The following is a 26,297-nucleotide window of genomic DNA, read 5'->3' on the forward strand; positions in this document are numbered from 1 at the left end:
TGTGACTGAGGACGAACCGCTCGCTCAGTGTGACGGAGGACGAACCGCTCGCTCAGTGTGACTGAGGACGAACCGCTCGCTCAGTGTGACGGAGGACGAACCGCTCGCTCAGTGTGACGGAGGACGAACCGCTCGCTCAGTGTGACGGAGGACGAACCGCTCGCTCAGTGTGACGGAGGACGAACCGCTCGCTCAGTGTGACGGAGGACGAACCGCTCGCTCAGTGTGACGGAGGACGAACCGCTCGCTCAGTGTGACGGAGGACGAACCGCTCGCTCAGTGTGACGGAGGACGAACCGCTCGCTCAGTGTGACGGAGGACGAACCGCTCGCTCAGTGTGACGGAGGACGAACCGCTCGCTCAGTGTGACGGAGGACGAACCGCTCGCTCAGTGTGACGGAGGACGAACCGCTCGCTCAGTGTGACGGAGGACGAACCGCTCGCTCAGTGTGACTGAGGACGAACCGCTCGCTCAGTGTGACTGAGGACGAACCGCTCGCTCAGTGTGACTGAGGACGAACCGCTCGCTCAGTGTGACTGAGGACGAACCGCTCGCTCAGTGTGACTGAGGACGAACCGCTCGCTCAGTGTGACGGAGGACGAACCGCTCGCTCAGTGTGACTGAGGACGAACCGCTCGCTCAGTGTGACGGAGGACGAACCGCTCGCTCAGTGTGACGGAGGACGAACCGCTCGCTCAGTGTGACGGAGGACGAACCGCTCGCTCAGTGTGACGGAGGACGAACCGCTCGCTCAGTGTGACGGAGGACGAACCGCTCGCTCAGTGTGACGGAGGACGAACCGCTCGCTCAGTGTGACGGAGGACGAACCGCTCGCTCAGTGTGACGGAGGACGAACCGCTCGCTCAGTGTGACGGAGGACGAACCGCTCGCTCAGTGTGACGGAGGACGAACCGCTCGCTCAGTGTGACGGAGGACGAACCGCTCGCTCAGTGTGACGGAGGACGAACCGCTCGCTCAGTGTGACGGAGGACGAACCGCTCGCTCAGTGTGACGGAGGACGAACCGCTCGCTCAGTGTGACGGAGGACGAACCGCTCGCTCAGTGTGACGGAGGACGAACCGCTCGCTCAGTGTGACGGAGGACGAACCGCTCGCTCAGTGTGACGGAGGACGAACCGCTCGCTCAGTGTGACGGAGGACGAACCGCTCGCTCAGTGTGACTGAGGACGAACCGCTCGCTCAGTGTGACGGAGGACGAACCGCTCGCTCAGTGTGACGGAGGACGAACCGCTCGCTCAGTGTGACGGAGGACGAACCGCTCGCTCAGTGTGACGGAGGACGAACCGCTCGCTCAGTGTGACGGAGGACGAACCGCTCGCTCAGTGTGACGGAGGACGAACCGCTCGCTCAGTGTGACGGAGGACGAACCGCTCGCTCAGTGTGACGGAGGACGAACCGCTCGCTCAGTGTGACTGAGGACGAACCGCTCGCTCAGTGTGACTGAGGACGAACCGCTCGCTCAGTGTGACTGAGGACGAACCGCTCGCTCAGTGTGACTGAGGACGAACCGCTCGCTCAGTGTGACTGAGGACGAACCGCTCGCTCAGTGTGACTGAGGACGAACCGCTCGCTCAGTGTGACTGAGGACGAACCGCTCGCTCAGTGTGACTGAGGACGAACCGCTCGCTCAGTGTGACGGAGGACGAACCGCTCGCTCAGTGTGACGGAGGACGAACCGCTCGCTCAGTGTGACGGAGGACGAACCGCTCGCTCAGTGTGACGGAGGACGAACCGCTCGCTCAGTGTGACTGAGGACGAACCGCTCGCTCAGTGTGACTGAGGACGAACCGCTCGCTCAGTGTGACGGAGGACGAACCGCTCGCTCAGTGTGACGGAGGACGAACCGCTCGCTCAGTGTGACGGAGGACGAACCGCTCGCTCAGTGTGACGGAGGACGAACCGCTCGCTCAGTGTGACTGAGGACGAACCGCTCGCTCAGTGTGACTGAGGACGAACCACTCGCTCAGTGTGACTGAGGACGAACCGCTCGCTCAGTGTGACTGAGGACGAACCGCTCGCTCAGTGTGACGGAGGACGAACCGCTCGCTCAGTGTGACGGAGGACGAACCGCTCGCTCAGTGTGACGGAGGACGAACCGCTCTCTCAGTGTGACGGAGGACCAACCCCTCGCTCCGTGTGACGGAGGACGAACCGCTCGCTCAGTGTGACGGAGGACGAACCGCTCGCTCAGTGTGACGGAGGACGAACCGCTCGCTCAGTGTGACGGAGGACGAACCGCTCGCTCAGTGTGACGGAGGACGAACCGCTCGCTCAGTGTGACGGAGGACGAACCGCTCGCTCAGTGTGACGGAGGACGAACCGCTCGCTCAGTGTGACGGAGGACGAACCGCTCGCTCAGTGTGACGGAGGACGAACCGCTCGCTCAGTGTGACGGAGGACGAACCGCTCGCTCAGTGTGACGGAGGACGAACCGCTCGCTCAGTGTGACGGAGGACGAACCGCTCGCTCAGTGTGACGGAGGACGAACCGCTCGCTCAGTGTGACGGAGGTCGAACCGCTCGCTCAGTGTGACGGAGGTCGAACCGCTCGCTCAGTGTGACGGAGGACGAACCGCTCGCTCAGTGTGACGGAGGACGAACCGCTCGCTCAGTGTGACGGAGGACGAACCGCTCGCTCAGTGTGACGGAGGACGAACCGCTCGCTCAGTGTGACGGAGGACGAACCGCTCGCTCAGTGTGACTGAGGACGAACCGCTCGCTCAGTGTGACTGAGGACGAACCGCTCGCTCAGTGTGACTGAGGACGAACCGCTCGCTCAGTGTGACTGAGGACGAACCGCTCGCTCAGTGTGACTGAGGACGAACCGCTCGCTCAGTGTGACTGAGGACGAACCGCTCGCTCAGTGTGACTGAGGACGAACCGCTCGCTCAGTGTGACTGAGGACGAACCGCTCGCTCAGTGTGACTGAGGACGAACCGCTCGCTCAGTGTGACTGAGGACGAACCGCTCGCTCAGTGTGACTGAGGACGAACCGCTCGCTCAGTGTGACGGAGGACGAACCGCTCGCTCAGTGTGACGGAGGACGAACCGCTCGCTCAGTGTGACGGAGGACGAACCGCTCGCTCAGTGTGACGGAGGACGAACCGCTCGCTCAGTGTGACGGAGGACGAACCGCTCGCTCAGTGTGACGGAGGACGAACCGCTCGCTCAGTGTGACGGAGGACGAACCGCTCGCTCAGTGTGACGGAGGACGAACCGCTCGCTCAGTGTGACGGAGGACGAACCGCTCGCTCAGTGTGACGGAGGACGAACCGCTCGCTCAGTGTGACGGAGGACGAACCGCTCGCTCAGTGTGACGGAGGACGAACCGCTCGCTCAGTGTGACGGAGGACGAACCGCTCGCTCAGTGTGACGGAGGACGAACCGCTCGCTCAGTGTGACTGAGGACGAACCGCTCGCTCAGTGTGACTGAGGACGAACCGCTCGCTCAGTGTGACTGAGGACGAACCGATCGCTCAGTGTGACTGAGGACGAACCGATCGCTCAGTGTGACTGAGGACGAACCGCTCGCTCAGTGTGACTGAGGACGAACCGCTCGCTCAGTGTGACTGAGGACGAACCGCTCGCTCAGTGTGACTGAGGACGAACCGCTCGCTCAGTGTGACTGAGGACGAACCGCTCGCTCAGTGTGACTGAGGACGAACCGCTCGCTCAGTGTGAATGAGGACGAACCGCTCGCTCAGTGTGACTGAGGACGAACCGCTCGCTCAGTGTGACTGAGGACGAACCGCTCGCTCAGTGTGACTGAGGACGAACCGCTCGCTCAGTGTGACTGAGGACGAACCGCTCGCTCAGTGTGACTGAGGACGAACCGCTCGCTCAGTGTGACGGAGGACGAACCGCTCGCTCAGTGTGACGGAGGACGAACCGCTCGCTCAGTGTGACGGAGGACGAACCGCTCGCTCAGTGTGACGGAGGACGAACCGCTCGCTCAGTGTGACGGAGGACGAACCGCTCGCTCAGTGTGACTGAGGACGAACCGCTCGCTCAGTGTGACTGAGGACGAACCGCTCGCTCAGTGTGACTGAGGACGAACCGCTCGCTCAGTGTGACTGAGGACGAACCGCTCGCTCAGTGTGACTGAGGACGAACCGCTCGCTCAGTGTGACTGAGGACGAACCGCTCGCTCAGTGTGACTGAGGACGAACCGCTCGCTCAGTGTGACGGACCACGAAACACTCTCTCTGAATGACGCGGTGTGGCAAAAGCGTCTGCAGAGTGAACGATTCGCTTAGAATGACGTAGTGTGGTACCGCTATCGACAATGGACGCTCGGCAAGTGGCTTAAGCACTTGTGCAAACACTCCAATTACATGGTTGATAAGGAACGGCTGGCCAGGCTGTCGCTGTATATCATAAAAGATCCCTTTAATTTTAAAGCCTGTCTTCCCCAAGCACACAGCAGTTGATGAAATAAAATGCATTAATGAAATAAAATTACTTTACCACAAGAGTTTCTGCTTGATGCAGAACAACCATGGAGATATCTTCAAGTTCAATCGCCCGTGAAATAAACATTGCAGAAAATCCGCCATCTTGCCTGCTCGTCTGTGCAGGTGATCACGTGGTACATCGGTTCGGGGTCCGTGCAAACGTTATAACTTTATTTTTATAACGTCCGTTTTTTACCATATTTGCTTTGATTCCCTGTGCACAGCACCTTGCGAAACCACCAAAAATATAGACACAGATCTGGCACACGCTATGGAGAGGCAGTCCCTCTGGGGGACAGGACGCGAGGTCTCGCAGTGAATGCATTAAATCGTACAGCTCAATGAAGCTCGTTAATTTTGACACATTCCTAAAATTTTTGTTCACTCAATATTCTCCAAACAGTAGAAAAAGTTAAGTCTTATGGTTTGGAAATTTTGCATTTTCTTGTGGAGATCTGGAGAAAGAGGGAACATCGCCTCGCTTGCTTCAAGTAAATAGGTTCATCGGCTTTGTGAAAAGACTCATTATTTCTTTAAATTATCAGATCTCACTCCAGATTTTGAGACTTCTTTAATCCGGACGATATCCGATCCTCAAAACCGAAATAATATTTCAATGATATACTTTAAGTTTAAGTGGTCCGTGAGAGTCGATCGTGGAAAATCGTAACATGCAATGCGTGAAATTGCTCCAATCTCCTAATTTGAAAACTATTAGACTTACAAAAACGATGTATACGGCGATTCTTAGCCATGATGAACAGGCATCCGATACAAGAGTGAGGATAGTGAAAAAAAAAAAAAACTTTGTCGTTAAGAAATCGTTGCGGCCTGTTCCAAGTCAAGGCGTGGTTGAGCAGGCCAAAAAACATGGTGGCTGGAGACCCCAGCGATGTAACCCAGGAAACGCCTTAAGACCCCAGAGAGTGAGGTGGCCGAAGATCGCCTGATAAAGAATATAATTAAATAAAGCCTTTAATTATCTTCAAAAGGGATGTTTGAATTAACCCAAAAACCCAATTTTCACTCTTACACTTCCTCGGAGTTTTCTTTGTTGGCAAGCAATTTAAGGCTGCTCAGATTCATGTTTTTGGGAGTTATGAAGGAGACACACTGACACACACACACACACACACACACACTGACATTTATTAGTGTAGATTTCAGGAATAGCCGAAACTGTGCGTGCGTGCTTTTTTGTGAAGTTGTACCGGAGCTTCCTGATGAGGATTGTGATGCATCGCAATGATCGTCCAAGTCGATTACGATAATTAACTTCAAGGAATCCCAATAATTCCCATGTTTTAAACGAACACCATGTGAAGGTGGATCGAGCAGCTTAATCGGTCCTTCTGCGGCACGGCATTCATAATAATTACAAAATAACGAACAAATCAACAATGATATTGCCACAAAACAGTATATTAATTAATATTCATTAATCTCTCTGGAATTCCAGCAATCTCTGTGTGTCTGTCCGTGACCGCTGTTTCTCGACAACCGCTAGTCCGATCTCATTGAAACTTGCCAGGTATATTGCTGGGGACCTGAGGATGTGCCTTTTCAAGGTTTGATATTAATCGGACAAGTGTTTCCAAAGCAATGACAGGACACGGTGCTATGACATCACAATTGACGTCACAATTCTTCTTTTTTATTTTTTATTTTTTTGCACGTACGGCCACGTATGTACGGGCACGCACTAGTATTAACAATAATAACAATAATACTACAGGGCTGCATTCGCTTGCAGCGAATACGTATTTGGCAACGTCATGAACTTTGACGCCTATGATCTCAGAAGATATAGGTCACACAACTTTGGTCAAAGAAGATTTTTTGTCGGCCCTGTTGTGACCTGTCAGAAAATGTCAGCGGCTAACCTGTATCTTTCCGTGGGGTGAAGATATAGGGCAAAATGTGTTTTTGACGTTTTCTGTGACCTTGACCTTAACCTTGAGAATTTCAAGGTCAAAAGTTGACACTGCACTTCCTTGAACGCAGCCCATTTCAATGACATAATTGTTAGTGTTCCGAGACAAAAGCCCTAGGAGGAGTTTTAGGGCAATGGATGTGTGACAAAAATAAGGAATAATAAAGAATTCGAGTAATAACAATGTATTTGGTATGGAATTGCCAAATACAATTAATAGTATCATTTAGCAACTATAACGAATGTATAATGCCCACGTTGGCCGAAGCACATGTGAATGTGGGTTTGGTGAAAGGTAAGGTGATGCTCAATGAGTACAACACGCAGGTACACACAACAAGGCTGTGAAGACCAATGAAGAGTTGGTCCGACGGACCAACGGGCCCACGAGGACATTAAACAACGATGGACGAAATCGACATGACGTCCATTGCGACATCGCTAACTGCAGTGGGAGGCAAAGGAAAGCGGACTCTTCGAGCGTCGCTTATTCCTTGAAGGAGAAACAGCAATTTACCCGCGAAAACATCATTTCTGCGCCGTTTGCGGTCTACCCGCTCCAGGTCACCGACCGGGAACTCCGTTCCGCAGTTTCCGACGCGCCACAGAATGGGCCTGCCGCGGAAGGCGGGTTGTGGAGGACTGTGGCGGACCGGGCAAGGAGCGGACTGCTTGTCTGTGGTCATGGACGGCGCGATGCTCACTGACCAGGGTGCCCGCGCTTTACTCGCCCTGCACTCGGCCCCGTGCAGCCCGGCGTGGCCCGCGGCGCTCTCTGCCCGAGATGAGCTCGCCGGGCCCGTACTCGCCCATCTGCGTGGGAAAGAGCTGGACGTGGCCGTTCGACGCTGCCTCACCGTCGTGGGAAGGACGTCGAGCCGCGGCCCTCACGACGTCGACGTGACCGTCGGTCGCTCGAGCTTCGTGTCCCGCCGACACCTGGACCTCGTGTTCGAACACGGAACCTTCTTTTTGCGATGTCCGGGAAAGAACGGGGTGTTCGTGGACGGAGCGTTTCTGCGCCGAGGGGCACCGGCGCTGCAGCTTCCAGTCACGTACGTCTGTCAACCTGCGAGTCTCCCACCGGGTCTTTCCCGTGGGTCTCGCTTCGGGCCTTTCCCGTCGGTCTCGCTTCGGGTCTTTCCCGTGGGTCTCGCTTTGCGCCTTTCCCGTGGGTCTCGCTTCGGGTCTTTCCCGTGGGTCTCGCTTCGGGTCTTTCCCGTGGGTCTCGCTTCGGGTCTTTCCCGTGGGTCTCGCTTCGGGTCTTTCCCGCGGGTCTCGCTTCGGGCCTTTCCCGCGGGTCTCGCTTCAGGTCTTTCCCGTGGGTCTCGCCTCGGGCCTTTCCCGTGGGTCTCCCTTCAGGTCTTTCCCGTGTGTCTCCCTTCGGATCTTTCCCGTGGGTCTCACTTCGGGCCTTTCCCGTGGGTCTCGCTTCGGGCCTTTTCCGTGGGTCTCGCTTCGGGTCTTTCCCGTGGGTCTCCCACCGGGCCTTTCCCGTGGGTCTCGCTTCGCGCCTTTCCCGTGGGTCTCGCTTCGGGTCTTTCCCGTGGGTCTCGCTTTGGGTCTTTCCCGTGGGTCTCGCTTCGGGTCTTTCCCGCGGGTCTCGCTTCGGGTCTTTCCCGCGGGTCTCGCTTCGGGTCTTTCCCGCGGGTCTCGCCTCGGGTCTTTCCCGTGGGTCTCGCTTCGGGCCTTTCCCGTGGGTCTCGCTTCGGGTCTTTCCCGTGGGTCTCGCCTCGGCTTTTCCCGTGGGTCTCGCCTCGGGCCTTTCCCGTGGGTCTCGTTTCGGGCCTTTCCCGTGGGTCTCGCCTCGGGCCTTTCTCGTGGGTTTCGCTTTGGGCCTTTCCCGTGGTTCTCGCGTTGCGTCTTTCCCGTGGGTCTCGCAACGGGTCTTTCCCGTGTTTCTTGCTTGGGGTCTCTTCCGTGGGTCTAGCTTGGTGTCTTTCTCGCGGATCTCGCGCCGGTTTTTTTTCCCACGGATCTCACGCCGGGTCTGGGTCTCGCGCCGGGTTTGGGTCTCGTGCCGGGTCTGGGTCTCGTGCCGGGTCTGGGTCTCACGCCATGTCTGGGTCTCGCGTCGGGTTCTTCCCGCGGGTCTCATTTCGGGTCTGATTTTGTTCATCCACATAATTGTCCGTTGTCTTTCTTTCATGTTCTTTTCCCAGTTGTCTCAGTCATTCTGTCTGCTCCTTCATACTTGGAGAGCATATCTACCCGCTTGTTTGCCTCCATGTTTATGTTGCAGCTGATGTTCCCTCAATACTTGTTCATCCTTTTGTCTGCCTGCAGCTTTTTGCCCATGTGCTTATTTGTTTCTTTATTTCTGTCCACCACACAATGGATCTCCCCTCCTTTACAATTCCTTGTGACCAATGTAAGCACACCTCCCAGTGGACCTCCCCCTCCTCTTGAATTCCTTGTGACAATTGTAAACACACCTCCCAATGGATCTCCCTTCCTTAACAATTCATCGTGACAATTGTAAACTCACCACCGAGTGGACTTTCATCTTCTTTACCATTCCTTGTGACCAATGTAAACATTGTCCTGTGTAGGTTCCTGGCATTGTCCTGCGTCGACTCCATTCGAACGTGACCAGTTTGTTTTGGTCTTGGAGGACATGAGAGGGGTCCGTTACCTCGAGGAACTCGGAGCCGGCCACTCGGAGCCGGTGTGCCTGGTGTTGTGTAACAAGATGGCCCGATGGTTGAAACCTTGTGTGCCACCGAGCTGTGTTTGTGTTTCTGAAACTTGCACTTGACAAACACACAAACACAGCCAAGATGTTCCCGATTACGTGGAAGTCGGTTTTGCGCGCGAGTCTCATTTCGGCGGTTTCCTTTCCGTTACGAATGGTTGCCCCATGTTACCTGCCCCGGGCAATACCACCATCGAACAACAACCTCTTTTGAGAGGTCATCGTGCACATTTTGAAGGGCATTCAGATCAACAACAATCGTTTAATACCGGGGATGACGACAAAAAGGTTTTCTTCCACAATCTGCTGACAAAAGCGCAAGCTATCGCTCCGTGTGCGTTGCGATGTTGGGTGTGGACCTCTTTGATTCAAATAAATATATCAAACCCTGAGGGTGCAAACATTCATGCAAGCATGTCGAGATATTTCAGTTTTACATCAACCTCGCACCGTTTCCTCGTTGCCAGGGCCTTTCGGGCATTGGCACGGTGGGACGCTCCTGCGTCGACTGTCCACGGCGGGATTGATTTGCTCATGAACAGCTCCACCTGAGAGAATGTGAAGAGTTTCGTCTGTGAATTCCGTCTCAGCGATATCCCTGCCCCTCCTTACCCCGCCATCAATCGGCGTGCTGCGGGCCACTGCAGCGTGCCCGCACAGTCCGCCGCTCGCATTGTCTCTGTGTGGAGAGGTCATTGTGTCCCTCCGCTCGATGTGCATTGGCTCGGTTTAGACACCACCCGTTGTCGAACGTCAATACCATTTTGATGGATATCAAATGTAAACAGCCCCCTGGGTGAACCTCGACAACAATATCTGTCTTGACTGCAATTGCACTGCGTTTAATAATCTCTTCGACTTCTGCTCCCCACAAAGGTCAACGAGCTATAAAGTTGTTGGTATTTTGGACCGTGATTAAATGTGCCTTTTGGCACGTTTCCTCAACCGGTGTCGTGTAACGCTGTCACAATCCCTGCGAGACATTGTAACTTTACTGTGGCTGTTGTCCTCACTTCAATAGCCTGGTGGTCTCATTCCAAGGATTTAGAGATGTACCTGGTGGTGGTTTCTCTCCCTGTTAATGTTGCACTGTTTTTGAGGTTGGTGTAACCCCTGATTTGGTGAAAAAAAAATCTGGTGAAAGCTGAATGAGATGTTGGAAAGAAAGCCAAATGAGGTATTTAGCACTATGAGAACAGAAAGATGAATGAGATGTTGGAGAGAAAGCTGAACAAATTGTGAAGCAGAATTGGAACGTGCAGCTGAATGAGTTGGGCAGAATTGGAACGTGCAGCTGAATGAGTTGGGCAGAATTGGAATGTGCAGCTGAATGAGTTGAGCAGAATTGGAACATGCAGCTCAATGAGTTGAGCTGAATTGGAACATGCAGATGAATGAGTTGGGCAGAATTGGAACATGCAGATGAATGAGTTAGCAGAATTGGAATATGCAGATGAATGAGTTAGCAGAATTGGAACATGCAGATGAATGAGTTAGCAGAATTGGAATATGCAGATGAATGAGTTGAGGTGAGTTTGAACATGCAGATGAATGAGTTGAGCCGAATTGGAACATGCAGCTGAATGAGTTGAGTAGAATTGGAATGTGCAGCTGAATGAGTTGAGTAGAATTGGAGCATGCAGCTGAATGAGTTGAGCAGAATTGGAATGTGCAGCTGAATGAGTTGAGTAGAATTGGAGCATGCAGCTGAATGAGTTGAGCAGAATTGGAATGTGCAGCTGAATGAGTTGAGCAGAATTGGAACATGCAGCTGAATGAGTTGAGCAGAATTGGAACATGCAGCTGAATGAGTTGAGCAGAATTGGAATGTGCAGCTGAATGAGTTGAGTAGAATTGGAGCATGCAGCTGAATGAGTTGAGCAGAATTGGAATGTGCAGCTGAATGAGTTGAGCAGAATTGGAACATGCAGCTGAATGAGTTGAGCAGAATTGGAACATGCAGCTGAATGAGTTGAGCAGAATTGGAATGTGCAGCTGAATGAGTTGAGTAGAATTGGAGCATGCAGCTGAATGAGTTGAGCAGAATTGGAATGTGCAGCTGAATGAGTTGAGCAGAATTGGAACATGCAGCTGAATGAGTTGAGCTGAATTGGAACATGCAGATGAATGAGTTGGGCAGAATTGGAATGTGCAGCTGAATGAGTTGAGCAGAATTGGAATGTGCAGCTGAATGAGATGAGCAGAATTGAAACGTGTTGCTGAATGAGGTGAGAAGAATTGGAATGTGCAGCTGAATGAGATGAGCAGAATTGGAATGTGCAGCTGAATGAGTTGGACAGAATTGGAATGTGCAGCTGAATGAGTTGGGCAGAATTGGAATGTGCAGCTGAATGAGTTTAGCAGAATTGGAACATGCAGCTGAATGAGTTGAGCTGAATTGGAACATGCAGATGAATGAGTTGGGCAGAATTGGAACATGCAGATGAATGAGTTAGCAGAATTGGAATATGCAGATGAATGAGTTGAGGTGAATTTGAACATGCAGATGAATGAGTTGAGCCGAATTGGAACATGCAGCTGAATGAGTTGAGTAGAATTGGAGCATGCAGCTGAATGAGTTGAGCAGAATTGGAATGTGCAGCTGAATGAGTTGAGCAGAATTGGAACATGCAGCTGAATGAGTTGAGTAGAATTGAAACGTGTTGCTGAATGAGGTGAGCAGAATTGGAAAGTGCAGCTGAATGAGTTGACAGAATTGAAACGTGCAGCTGAATGAGTTTGGCAGAATTGAAATGCGCAGCTGAATGAGTTGAGCAGAATTGGAACATGCAGCTGAATGAGTTGAGCAGAATTGGAACATGCAGCTGAATGAGTTGAGTAGAATTGGAGCATGCAGCTGAATGAGTTGAGCAGAATTGGAATGTGCAGCTGAATGAGTTGAGCAGAATTGGAACATGCAGCTGAATGAGTTGAGTAGAATTGAAACGTGTTGCTGAATGAGGTGAGCAGAATTGGAAAGTGCAGCTGAATGAGTTGACAGAATTGAAACGTGCAGCTGAATGAGTTGACAGAATTGAAATGCGCAGCTGAATGAGTTTGGCAGAATTGGAACATGCAGCTGAATGAGTTGAGCAGAATTGAAACGTGCAGCTGAATGAGTTTGGCAGAATTGGAACATGCAGCTGAATGAGTTGAGCAGAATTGGAACCTGCAGCTGCATGAGTTCTTGTATAGCTGAACGATTTTTTCTGCAGTATGAATACAGAAAGCTGAATGAGTTGTTAAGCAACACAACAGAAAACTACTGTAAATGAGTTGTTGAGCGTAAGGGCCTCCACACACAAGCCCACGCAATGCAACAAGATTATTGGCGACAGTTTTTGATAATCTTGTATTATGTGCGGCAGTTGACGATCCTCGTCAGCTCGGTTTTCAAGTGCGTCGGCAACACTTGTAAAAGTTTAACATGTTCAACTTTTAGGAGTTGTCGGTGACGATCGTGCATCGTCGTGTGCTGTGCGGCAGTCAAAATGAGGACGATGCTGAATGAGTTGTTCAACAGAGCGAGGACAGAAAGCCTGGTTTGAGCAGTGCAATGTGAAGGTGCCTAACAAACGTGTATTTTTCTTTTGGATTTGAAAAGTGTATGATCCTTGGGAGGAGAGGATCAATGAGCAGCTTGTCATGACTTGTGACCGTGCTCCTCAGGATGGAGACGGTCTGCGTGAAACCTTCAGCCCTGTGGCTTGTATCGAAAGCAAACTGCATTCCGACTCCCAACGGTTTCTCAGAGTGCTAAGCCCCATAGTGCTTGGCTGTGAAACGGATAAAATAATTAAAAAGTCGTTGCAACCATAAATGGGTCAGCCCTTAAAAGTTTAACCCAGCAGCATCCGTGTGCTGTTAAGGACCACAGAGAGATAGGTGCGGTGTTACTGACGTGTCGGCTTTGTTTAAAAGGGCCCGTGGGTTTTTGTGCAAATTAATTTCCCCAGAAACTCAGGTTGCCATTGGGTAGATCGAACCAACTCGATCTCCCAGAAATAATGTGTGAAACCTGGGAGATTTTGCTCTCTCACACTCTTCGTGACACGTTTCGCATGTACGAGTGAAAAATGACTCAGTTATTTCACTGATCGGGTTTGGTGATAACCTCCTCAGTGAAGGGCAGGTCGTACCCGGCCACAAATGGCATGAACGGTCGCTCTTCCTTCGTTACCTTGTCTCGGAATGGAGTTCCCTTACCGAGTCGTCGCGTTTCAAATGGTCAGGCCTGAGTTCCTTGCGACTTTCATTCTTCCCCACTGTCTGGTGTGTTGGCGTCTCGTACTGATTTTTCGAGTCACTCTTCCCTATGTGGCCAATTCAAAACTCCTTTCCAGCACGGCCACCAAAAATGCATCCTCGGGTCCCTTTTGGTCTCAGTGATGCCGTGCACCCCCGGGCCTGTGATGCGTTGGACTTGCATCTCTGCTTTTGTGGTCTTCCTTGCCGGTTGTTGTGCGCGGAGATCGCCTCCTTTGGTGTATTTGTTCTTTCTCGACATTTCTACACGTGTGTAAATATAATATAATGGCGTCTTTCACACCAAACAGGATCGGCCGTGAATGGGCCAATCGACGATCTCATCTCGATAGCGACGTCTCATCGAACGCAGGACCGAAACGCGACGAGTGTGCATCGGAGTGGTCGCTACTCGAGAATCGAGATTCTTGCGAAACCAGACTTTGCGAAGGAGCGCAGAAAACCGGGAGGTGGAGTGTTGTTTCATTAACGTGCGACTTCATGCGTCTCAGCGTATCGATTGCTTGCAAGAAGCTTTCTGAAAGAAGCGACGTGATGTTTTTTTTTTTTTTGCGTCAGAGTCTGTCCGTATTCTGGACGCAGAGCTAACCTTCAGTCTCCCCAAGGCAGTAGCCGAGCATTGAACAAAGCCAACACTGGCTCACTATGCGGGCATGTTGCTATATTAAAAAAAGCTTCACCACGTATGATACGGTTGGTTGACCTTCGTATTACCACAAGGATGATTGCGGTTGCAATCATCAAATATATATACATATTTTTTTTTCTTTTTTTTTTTAGGGGATATTGTATTGTTGACTGACAAACAAATGTGGAAGAGCTTCGTGTAGGTGGGAGAGGTGGATGACAAAGACCATTGAATATGGTTTAAGATATGAATTACTTTGATTGTTGCCGGTGCCGGTTCGACGATGAACTTGTCAAATTGCAAGATCATCCTTATTGAGCCGTTGTTGGGCCTCGGTCCCACGCCGCATGCCCTGTGTTTTTATAGCGAGGTTCGTGCCCTATTATGGTCGCCGACAGGTCGCCTGTGCGGCTTATTTTCGTGCCACGACACATGCCTGCTCGTTTTCTTTCATGGGGAGCACTCTTTACCTAGCTAGCGATCTGGTCCGCACCGCCGCACGCTGTGAAAAGTTGGTCCTGACTGGGGGCAGGACTAAAAGTACGTCTCGCGTACTCGAGGCCTGCTTCACTTTCTGACCTTTCACCTTGTTAGTTCATACAAAGCGCATGTGAGGACATGCGTTTTCATAATACAAATATTATTTGACTTCCATCTTTTAATCAACGAGTTCCGACACTCCCTTTCCAAATCCTCGATGATATCTTTTGGATCTTTATTTTTCACTTTCTCTCTGTTCTTGAAATTTTCTTTTTTTCCTTACGAAATCTAAAGATTTCGTAAGTATATTGATGACTTCCGTCATCTGTTTGTGTGTTTATTTTTGTGTGTGTTTGTTTGTTTGTAGGCACGATAACTCGAGAACGGAAGAAGCTACCAATGTCAAATTTCATCACGTGATTCAGGAGGGTGATGGCTAGTGCTGATTAGATTTTGGTCAAAATCGGTCAAAGGTCAAGGTCACAGTGAGGTCAAATATCCAAAACATTCGATTTTTGATGGTTTGGTGCAGAATCATCGTAGAAACTTCTGGTTTGCATCGCTACCTTCTCAAGAGACAGCTTTTATTAGACAAGGTCAGAGGTCAAGTTGACGATTTCATAAGTACCAGTCTATGACTGCTTGTTTTTAATTTTAATTTTTTAATTTTTTTCGTTTTAACCCTCACTCTTCAATTGTTCATCAAATCACAAACTGGTCCAACTCGTGGAACATGTCTTTCAATCCGGACAAATCTCACACTCTCACTATGTCTCTCCAAAAGGACCGTTTTGAAACCCCCCCCCTCCACTTTCTCAACAATCCTGTGGAAGAAGTCCTTTCTTTCAAGCTTCTGGGTCTCACTATCTACCATGATCTTTCCTGGGAAAGCCGCATTTCAAAGCTCGCCTCCAAAGCCAGTCGCTGACTGGGAATCCTCCGTCGTGCAAAGTCCTTTCTCAGCTCACCTGAGCTCCTGACCACTTACAGAGCTTTCATCCGCAGCCTGATGGAGTACTGCTCTCCCCTCTGGGCTGGTGCTCCTGCCTCCCACCTTTCTCAGCTTCACACTTTGGAAACCAAGGCATTTCGGATCATTGGCATCTCCCACAATGAGGCTGAGTCTTTGAGCCTCTCACTCTCTCACCGCAGGCTGATCGGTGGTCTTTCTGTCTTCTACAGTCTTCTCTCCAGCCTCACACCCCCTGCTCTCTCTGCGATTTGTCCCCACCACATTTCCGCATGGCGCACAAGGTCCGCCAACAACCCCCTTCTGGTAAAACTACCAAAATCACCAATCACTGCTCACCTTCACTCTTTCATTCCTCTTTTTTCCCGCCTTTAGAATAAACTCCCTCACTCTATTAAATCCCATTCTTCCCTCCAAGCCTTCAAAACAGCTGTTCACCACCACCTCTTGTCATCCCCATCCAAATCCTCGATCTTTTCTACCCCCGATAATCCACCCAAGCCCACCTCCTTCAAATTCCCTGTTTTCCTTCCTGAAAGTCCCTGTGATGTCAATCTTGTATTCCCCATGTTCCCCACCCCATCCCTCTCCCTTCCACAGATCTAATGTCTCTGTTCCCCACTGTTTTGTCCTTCCCACTCCCGCCCCTCTTGTCTCATGCCCCTCTTGCTGTGTGTTGTGTGTTAGCTCTCACACGAGCCTCGACAAGGTATACAAGAAAAAAAAAGCCAAAAATGATTGACAATTTGCCATTTCTGCACTTCAACAAGTAATGGAACTTTCAAGTCAACCTGCCGTTTGGTATCAAAGTTAGTGTGTTTCGTGTTGTAGTATGATTGTTCGGCGACATGCATTTGTTAGAAAGTGTGAAATCTTTCAGGTTTTTATTTTTATAGGAGCCTGTCGGAGCTGGTTTTTGTTCTTTGTTTTTTGTTTTCTTTTGAGACGGTCTGATTTGGCCATGTTATTGTGGTACATCTGACGTATTAACACAAGATTTGAACTGGGCCCTCCACCTCCTTGGAGCAAGTGCTGAGATCACGATCGGTGAAACCAGAGCGAAAAGTTTGGTGAATTTCTGCACAACCGTTTCGGAGGAGACAACATGACAGACGGATGGACGGATAGACAGACGGAGCCCAATGCAAAATCCCTTTTTTTTTTTTTTTTTTCAAAATGCGTGGGGATAATAAAAGGCATAATGAACACTTTTTGCTGCATCAAATACGTGGAACTTGCCCCCTTGCTTGGCTCAGCATCTGCTGCATTTGATGCTCTTTTTCAATTAGAGCTAAATGGTTGCAAAAGAACCTCGGTCTTTCTACCCACACGCCTGGCAACTTGCTGCACACGCAGACCAATAATAGGTGTGCTCGTTCCTTGTTTGGGCACCACGGATGAACGGAACGCCACGAGCCCCGGGTCGTGCCTGTGTTGTGCCTGTGTTTTGCTTACCGCCTGGGTGTTTGTTTGATCGTGCCATTGGCGAGGAGAGGGCTCGGTTCACGGATTATGCTAAAACCTCTGAGGTTCCGTGATTTGCAGAAATCCTTTTAACTCAGTTTTTTTTAGTTTTTTTGTCGTCCCACGCAGTCTGCAGGGGTGAACCAAAACTTGCAGGCATTGTCGATCCGACGACGAGAGCCTTACAGCTTACATCTTTCTCCCTCCCAAGGACGATGAGCAAATGTTGCTTTGTGCCAGAGATGCCCTCGGCTTGGGTTTAGCAAAACATTGCCACATTTGTCGTCGGCTTTCTGTAAGGCTGCCAAGCTATCAGATTACAATTTCGTCGGCAACCATTGCCTTGGTATACCGGCTAGCTTCCTTATCTGATGCAATATGGCAAAACAAACAAACAGTGAGATTGTGAGCCGCACATGCTCGCCCTGTGACTGTGCCTTTGCTCAGGGGATGTGGACGCCGTGCACTGGTGTCAACTGTAGTGCACAGAAATAACTGCTCGTACTGCTAAGCTTGGGAGCAGGACTTGCTGAAAGATATTTATACTCTGTTTACGGCATGCCACCATTGCCCCAACGAGCATATGACTGCACGTTGTTGCATTGGCTTTCCTTCCCACGAGATTGCTCCGTGAGGGAAACGCGTCACTCCTTGCATGGAGGCCTTTCTTGAGCTGAATCTAAAATAAAATGCCTGGCTTGTGGCCAACGTCGGTGTGTGTTCACATGCAGCCGTCTCTCCAATACCTTGCTGTCTGTACTCTGCTTCATAGACCGGACTTCAGGAGCTTGGAGGCAGCAAGCTTGAAGGCAATCAGCATGCGTGGTGTTCATGTCGAAGCCAGCAAGCATCACGTGACTCACGAAGTGCAAATTATCCGTCACGCAATTGTTGTGAGATGGCATTTTGAACACGACACTTGGCTCACGATGTTCACTGGAGCATGTGTGTGTAACACGGGCACACATCTTATAGGCTTTCCCTTTGCAGTGTGGGGAGTCATCACGTGATGCCGCGGGATGGATGCAAGCCGTATCATATTGTACGAGCTGCGTGCTTTGACGGAGCTACGAATTCTGCCTGGTCACATGCACGCAGACTTTGCCCACCACTTGTTTTCCCTCCAAAACAAACATGGTCTGGCATCATGCCTCTGACCAAGACACCCTTTCCTAACATGCTCTGAACGTGATACATTCACAGGAGAATGTTTCGGTACAAAATGTGGTTTTCAGGCCTGATCTGGCACATCCTCTTGGTGGTTTGGTGGTGTCCAATGGAACATCAATTGAACCACGGCCTATTGTGTGCCAGTGTCTTCTCCCAAGTCAGAATTCTGGCTTGGGTCGAATATACGATTCAATATTGGCAAAATAAGATGCCCTCTATTTATTTATTTCACTTTTTGTGTTTTTTTTTTTCCTTTTAAAGGAGGCAATCAAGTATTTTAACACTTTTTGACTGAGCTTCCCTTTTCCGAAATGCATTTGCTCTTCTGATGTCAGCTGGACACCTTTCCGCACCTTTCATCCCGTCCGTTTGATGGCTTGATCTTCATGAAGCGGCACATTGTTTTGAGCCGGAGCACCGGATGCTTTCGACACTTTTGGGCAAAACGCTCTCTTGGACCATGTGTAAGGGGGAGAATAGTGTGGTTGGGTTTTGCTGCTGTACTGCTCCATCTGGAAGGGATTTTATCGTGTGTAACCGAGGTCTCACCGGACTACGGCAGGCCAACTCTCTCCACTGCAAATGCGCCTCTATTGACCCAAAACGGCAATCCCAGTCTAACGTCACAGTGTTGTTGTACGCAAAACACCTGATGATGTTTGACATTCCAGAGAGTTTTGTGCATCTTGGAACGAGCAGTGCATCGGTGTTTTCCCATTGTTCTGATTGTAGTGGAGTGGACACTCCTGTGTGTAGTCCTTGTGAGTTAGAGAGCGGCCCGTCTTGTGCAACTATATACAGGAGATTTTGGCACAAGGATCGGTGCAACTATATACAGGATTCCGGAAATGTGCCTGTTTTTGAAGTGTCCTGTGTTTAATTGTACTGCATGCGGTCATTGCTTGAAAGGACACTCCAGCTGAAACTCGAGCATCATCACTGGGCAGGGTGGATGAGTTGGCGCTAATGAGGTTATTAACTCGGTTGATGAACAGAAATTTCAAGGAAAACGATGGGTCCTCGCAGGAGGCTTTCTGATAACAACAGGAGTATAATTTCCAATATTGCTTGATGTCTTCTCTAATGGTTTCCTCCACCAACTTTCTTATGATTATGAGCTTATCAGGAATTGGAATGCCAGATAAGCGATAAGGTATTGTCAGCGTGCCCCATCTATCCGTCTCTCTGTCTGTCTCCCTATTTCGACTTCTCCGGCCAAACTCCTGGGCTGATCCGGCTGAAAGTTGGCAGCAACGTGTTCCACTCCTGACTGGTAACAGGGATTTCAAAGCTCACTCCAGTCACGTGACTGTAAGCACTGTCAGTCAAAATGGTGGACTTAGTAAATTCCTTCAAAAATCTTCTCCAGACCCATTGTTTAATTGTACCGCATGCGGTACTTGTACTGTACTTGTGCTTGTACTGCAAGCAAAATCCACAATTTTGAGGAAAATCACTTAAATTCTTTCAAAAGTCTTCTTCTCGAGACCCACCAGTCAGAATGCTTCTAAATTTGGGTTACAAAGTTAGATTAGGGTCCAAATAAGCTTCAGGTCCAGTGGTCTTATTGTTATTATCCCCACGCTTTTTGAAAAAAAAAAACCGGAGATATAATCGGCTCCATCTGTCTGTCTGTCCGTCTGTCACGCTATCTCTTCCTAAGGGCCCTGTCACACCTTGATGTTTTAGCCAGTAATGGCAACGTATAAAAATGCACGTAAAACGTTGGCGTACGCTGAAGTTTTGAGGTTTTTTTTTTAAAGTTTTGGTCGTATTCATAACGTATTAGTAACGGGCACAGAACGTTTCGTTGTGTTAAAGATAACTTATACCAACGAATGCTTAGCCTGTTGTCGGCGTTCACAACCTATGCCCAACGATAGTTTAACTTAGTCATAGCGCGCTGCCCGTATCGCTGATGATCTCGTGGCATAGCCTGTTAAAAACCTGCTCCACGCCAATTTAAATCATAACCGCCTGAAAATAGGAAGTGTCAACATCGCAGTCACACCTTGACGATTTAGCCAGCGTATGCCGACCTACGAAAAATGTGTCTAAAACGCTGGGACACGTCGAATACGGTATGGGTAAGTTGTGTATACGTTAGGAGCATGATTAAAAACAATGAAGTACGTTGGCATATTTCGTGGTACGTCTAGTGAAATTTCAAGCATGCTGAAAATTTTACGACGTACTCGACGTATGGCTCACAAGTTCCGCATATGCTGGCATAAGTTCTCGGCACGCTCCGCAATCGTTTACACACGTCGGCCACACGTTACTTGTAAGTTACTCATAAGTCGAAACACGTCGAAGTAATGTTTAGCATACCCGAAATGTAATTTTTAACCTACGAGTAACGTGCTTTGAACCTATGAGTAGCGTGCTTTGAACCTATGTGTAACGCATCTCAAACGCACATTGGTGTATGCAGACGAATTTGATTGACGTCTTCCGGACGACCACAGAACTTACTGAACGTGTTTCTAACTTACATCTACCGTATACTGGCGTATTGGCAGAGTTTAGGGGAATTGGTATATACAAATGGGCTTCACAAGAGGAACCCGTCAGTGTTTCAGACTCCATGTTGAGTAGATGTCAATGTCAGTAGCAGTAGTAGTAGTTCGAGATAATTTAGTGATGTCGATGTTATTAGTAGTCGTTCGAGAGAATTTAGTGATGTCGATGTTATTATTAGTAGTAGTAGTAGTTCGAGAGAAGTTAGTGATGTTGATGTTAGTAGTAGTAGTAGTTTGAGAGAATTTAGTGATGTCGATGTTAGTAGTAGTAGTAGTAGTTCGAGAGAATTTAGTGATGTTGATGTTAGTAGTAGTTTTTTTTTTTTTTTTTTTTTTTTTTTTTTTTTGTATACCTTGGTCGAGGCTCGTATGAGAGCTAACACACAACTCACAGCAAGGAGGCATGAGACAAGAGGGGCGGGAGTGGAAGGGACAAAACATTGGGGAACAGACACAGGTGAAATGTGGAAGGGAGAGGGATGGGGATGGGACGGGGAACATGGCGAGGAGAAGATGGACATTACAGGGACTTTCAGGAAGGAAAGCAGGAGAATTGAAGGAAGTGGGCTTGGGTGGATTAACGGGGTAGAAAAGATCGAGGATTTGGATGGGGGATGATAAGAGGTGGTGGTGAACAGCTGTTTTGAAAGCCTGGAGGGAAGAATGGGAAAGAATAGAGTGAGGAAGTTTATTCCAAAGGCGGGAAAAAAGAGGAATGAAAGAGTGAAGATGAGCAGTGATTCGTGATTTTGGTAGTTTTACCAGAAGGGGGTTGTTGGCAGACCTTGAGCGCCCTGTGGAAATGTGGTTGGGACAAATCGCAGAGAGAGCAGGGGGGGCAAGGCTGGAGAGGAGTCGGTAGAAGACAGAAAGACCACCGACCAACCTGCGGTGATTGAGTGAGAGGCCCAAAGACTCAGCTTCATTGCGGGAGATGCCAATGGTCTTAAAAGCCCTGGTTTCGACAGCGTGAAGTCGAGAAAGGTGGGAGGCAGGAGCACCAGCCCAGAGGGGAGAGCAGTACTCCATCAGGCTACGGACAAAAGCTTTGTAAGTGGTCAGGAGCTCAAGAGGGCCGAGGAAGGACTTTGCACGACGGAGGATTCCCAGTCGGCTACTGGCTTTTGAGGCAAGGTTGGAAATGTGACTTTCCCAGGAAAGGTCATGGCAGATAGTGAGACCCAGAAGCTTGAAAGAAAAGACTTCTTCCAGAGGATTGTTGAGAAAGTGGATGGGGGGGTTTTGTAAACGGTCCTTTCGAAGAGACATAGTGAGAGTGTGAGATTTGTCTGGATTGAAAGACATGTTCCACGTGTTGGACCAGTTTGTGATTTTATCCAGATCTGCAGTGAGCGAAGAAGCTGCTGCTTGCCGGTCTGAGGGATGACAGATGGTACGGCAGAGGGTGGAATCATCGGCAAAGAGAAATAGAGGATTTTCCAGAGTCCGAGAGATCATTGATGAAAACCAGAAAGAGAACAGGGCCCAGAACGCCACCTTGAGGAACTCCAGCCTGCACAGGAAGAGGGGATGAAAGAACTCCATTTAGGGCCACAGTAGTAGTTCGAGAGAATTTAGTGATGTCGATGTTAGTAGTAGTAGTAGTTCGAGAGAATTTAGTGATGTCGATGTTAGTAGTAGTAGTAGTAGTTCGAGAGAATTTAGTGATGTTGATGTTAGTAGTAGTAGTAGTTTGAGAGAATTTAGTGATGTCGATGTTAGTAGTAGTAGTAGTTCGAGAGAATTTAGTGATGTCGATGTTATTAGTTGTAGTGGTAGTAGTTCGAGAGAATTTAGTGATGTTGATGTTAGTAGTAGTAGTTCGAGAGAATTTAGTGATGTCGATGTTGGTAGTAGTAGTAGTAGTAGTAGTAGTAGTTCGAGAGAATTAAGTGATGTCGATGTTAGTAGTAGTAGTAGTAGTAGTAGTAGGAGTTCGAGAGTATTTCGTGATGTCGATGTTGGTAGTGGTAGTAGTAGTAGTAGTAGTAGTAGTAGTAGTAGTACTTTCAAGTAACATGTTGCAAAGTGTTAAGAACGTTCATGTAGTGTGCTTACAAAACGTTACTCATAGGTTAGAAATAAGTTTCGGGTGCACTAAACATTACCTCGACGTGTTTCGACTTATGAGTAACTTACAAGTAACGTGTTTCGACGTGTGTCAACGATCGCATAACGTGCCTACAACTTATGGCCAGCGTAGCGGAACGTGTGAGTCATACGCTGGGATACGTCGTAAAATTTCAAGCATGAAAAAATTTGAGGACAACCCAAAAGTACAACGTTTAAAGCCAGCGTACTACGACGTATGGCAGTGTTTTTCAGCATGCTCTTAACGTATACAAAACGTACCCATAACGTATTCGACGTGTACCAGCGTTTTAGACAAATTTTTCATCAATCGGCATACGCTGGCGTAATCGTCAAGGTGTGACAGGGCCTTTAACAGTTGGGCAGAAATTCAGCAAACTTGGTCGTTATAATCACCACATTGCAAGAAGGTGCAAGAACAGTCTAATTTGGCCTCACCCCTTGGGGCAGTGTCAAAAGGTCAAATACCGATGATGCAATTACGGGCACGTTTTAAAATGAAACTTTGTAAGTGCGAACAACATTGAGACACGCATGAAATATGTAACTTTTTTATGTGAGATTTGACCCCGGGTTCATGCTACAAGGGGTGTGGACCTCGGGTTACAAGGCTCTCTGCCTGTCATCCCTCCGAGGTCGGCAAAATGAGTGCCAGCATGCTGGTATCCTGTGTCGGAGTGGCGACCCGTTCAGGATTGTACCCAATATCCAAGGAGACTGCTTAGGCAGCACCAACGCTCTGCACAGAGCATGGTCCCAACGGATGGATGGATTCCTGGTGTAACTTTTTGCCATATTTCAACTTTGCTTGAGGTGGGAAGCATCGGGACTTGCGATGGCACATCATTGTCTTTACTCTAGTTTTAATAATAATTTAATTATTTTCAATCTGCTGTTTGCGTGGCCTTTATTGCTCTTGCATCAAATCCATTTTGAATGGTTTCTAAATTAGTCGAGCACCCTTTTTAACAGTCGGTAAACGATCCAACCGTTTACCAATCATTTTGCCAGATAATACATCCTTGCATGGAATGCGTATTCCAGGTTTGAATGTTGTTGTTTTTCTTGACGTGGATCGGGCCCACGTAGTATTGATGCTGGGACACACTCACTTGTATTCATCTGGTAGGGTCGCTGCAGCATTTCCCGCATGTCCTGGGCATTTCCCGCAGCTCGTATACTCAGTATTTGTTGTTATGTTCAAGCAAAACCCACAACTTAGCTCTTCATGCCAATAGTTACACACTTGCACACATGCTATTGGAGGATAAGCGTGAAGATGCTGGAGTCACAGATGTGACCCGATGCTGCAACGACAGATTACTAACGCTCACAACCACAGTCAGACCTGGCCTGTTGTTGTGAAACAAAGCATCACCGACCAAACGGAGATGTCGATTTAAAAAACCCAAAAGTATTTCATGCCGGTTTGCTACTCCTCTAAGTCGTGGCATCGAGAGCTGAGAGTAAATAAGGGGAGGTTGAACATTAGACCGTCATCAGATTTCAACTCGAGCATTTGGCTCAACACAATCCAGCTTCACGCCACAAATGATTAACTGGATTGTGATGTGCAGAGCAAACAGTCAGTGGAAGGTGGTTTCGAGCAGTGTGGGACGGTTGTGGAGGGAGGGGAGGATCTTGTTGTCTGAGTCCATGTGGAGGTTGCGTAAACAAGAGGCGGCAGAAGGGGTTAAATTAAGAAAAAGGGTCAACTCGAGGAAGGTGACTGTGGGGAGGGGGAAGGAAGGAGGATAAGTGAGAAAAGGGAAGTGAAGAGAGTTGTGCTGGAGAGTAAAAGGAGGTTTTGGGGGAAATGGGAGTTCGAGAAGAGGGATAATGAGAGCATACATATATCTATATTATCAAAGGAGCAGTCTGTCTCCGTCTGTCTGTTTGTCTGTCGTGTTATAACCTGAGAACGGATTAACGGATTTCAATAAATCCAATGACGGTGGATTCAGGGAACTCCCGGGAAGGTTTGTGACGAAAAAAAATGTATATTTTAAAAAAAAAAAAATTGTTATGGTTACACTGGCACACCTGGCGAAACTGCAAGCGCTAACTTGCGACGCTGGTTCTCCCAGGAATCCTTTTTCTTCTTGCCCCATTGATTTGCCATAACAGCAAAGACTGGTATTTCGATCAGTGAAGCGATGGGTCAGTATGATGGTACGATGACGGGGGAGTCATCCTTGTTCATGGACACTATTCCCATACCTTTTTGTCTGATTGTATTAAGGACATAAAGAATTGTACAATGGGAATTTTTTGTTTTTTCTTTTTTTATGCCACAGCTATCTCGTGTGTGTATGTGTATATGTATTTTTGTCACAAATTGTGGAAAATGCTTGGAAATCCTTTGATGTGCAAATTTTGTTTTTGCGTTCTTCTCCTCTTCACACTGGAATTGGGCTTTTTGAGTGCTCATGCTGTTTTGTGTATCATGAAACTGAATGCTGTGACGGCACACTCGGATTGAGTGCACGCTGCTCCGCGCTTGTTCACATGGCAGTTGGAGATCAGACGATGGCTATGCATCCGTAGCCTTTGTTCAGACATCGAGTGTCCTTGCGATGTACCGAGGGCCTGTGTTTGAGCCTATTTGATGTATCAGGCTTGTGGTAATGAGAAAGCTTCTTGGGGTTGGTGGGGGACGCACACCGTCTGTGGGATAGAAAGCTGATATAGCTTGTACATTTAGCTGGGTTAGTTTCAGTTGTACGGAGAAAGCCATTAAGGGCCGAAGTCCTCATTATCACATCACCTTGACAACGCTCAGGACCAGATGGATCTTAGATGGTTTATTAACTTAAGTATGGATGTAGGCTTACAGATGCCCTAACTTTCTTGACTATCGCAAAATGGCTTACAGCTTGTTCCCCGTCGTGTACAACCTTTTTGATTGCTGGTTGCATCATTGGTTAGGGGTGCGGCTATGCCGCTGATGCAGTGCCCCTATTACCAGTAGACTGGTACTCATTTCGCCGACCTCGGAAGGATGGCAGGCTGAGTCAACCCCCTGGTGTTAATTCAGCGGAAAACGGGGTTTGAACTCATGACCCCAGGATCCCAAGCCACCACCCTAACCGCTAAGCCAATGCCAGGCTTTTCAATTTGTTAAAATGGATTGATTTGCTTATTTATTTATTTATTTTCTACAAAGTCGATGCTCATGGAGGATCGAAGGCTTTGAGGAGGTATGAATCGATGCGATCGGTTTTGGGACCGTTAGGAGTGTAGATAGGAGTGACGTTGGTGTTTTTACTCCACGCATGTGAAGCGAAAAGCGGGGTGAAGCAATCGGTTAATTTTGTCTCTCTGTCCTAATGTCTTCAAATGTCAGTTTATGATCGAAGAACAACTTCACTTCATTTGAATGTTATATTTTGACCACAAATCGGAAAACGCACCTGAAGTTTTGCAGTACGTAATTTGGCTCTGAATTCGTCCAGATCATGCATGCACAGAGAAGAGTGAGAAAATATTTTACTCTGTCTGCCTGCCTGGCAGTCAGACAAAATTAAGCATCATTCCAAACAGGAAACACACTGCTTTTAAGGATGTCATAAAGGACACAAACAACAGGCACCAATAACTAATG

At 48.9% G+C, this 26,297-nt stretch overlaps 1 protein-coding gene across 1 annotated transcript in view; it reads left to right on the plus strand.

Moving 5' to 3' along the window:
* Positions 1 to 6,834: 6,834 nt before the first annotated feature.
* Positions 6,835 to 26,297, plus strand: part of LOC147010161 (forkhead box protein K2-like) — a 58,168-nt gene continuing 38,705 nt past the window's right edge. Inside the window, exon 1 of the mRNA XM_085860773.1 lies at positions 6,835 to 7,462. Coding sequence (XP_085716899.1) covers positions 7,017 to 7,462 — 446 coding nt within the window. The 5' untranslated portion in view covers positions 6,835 to 7,016. The remainder of the gene's footprint in view (positions 7,463 to 26,297) is intronic.

The sequence above is a fragment of the Eptatretus burgeri genome, chromosome 17, assembly GCF_056783735.1.
Source record: "Eptatretus burgeri isolate ZD-2024b chromosome 17, Ebu_testis_v1, whole genome shotgun sequence".
In the NCBI taxonomy this organism is placed as follows: domain Eukaryota; kingdom Metazoa; phylum Chordata; class Myxini; order Myxiniformes; family Myxinidae; genus Eptatretus; species Eptatretus burgeri.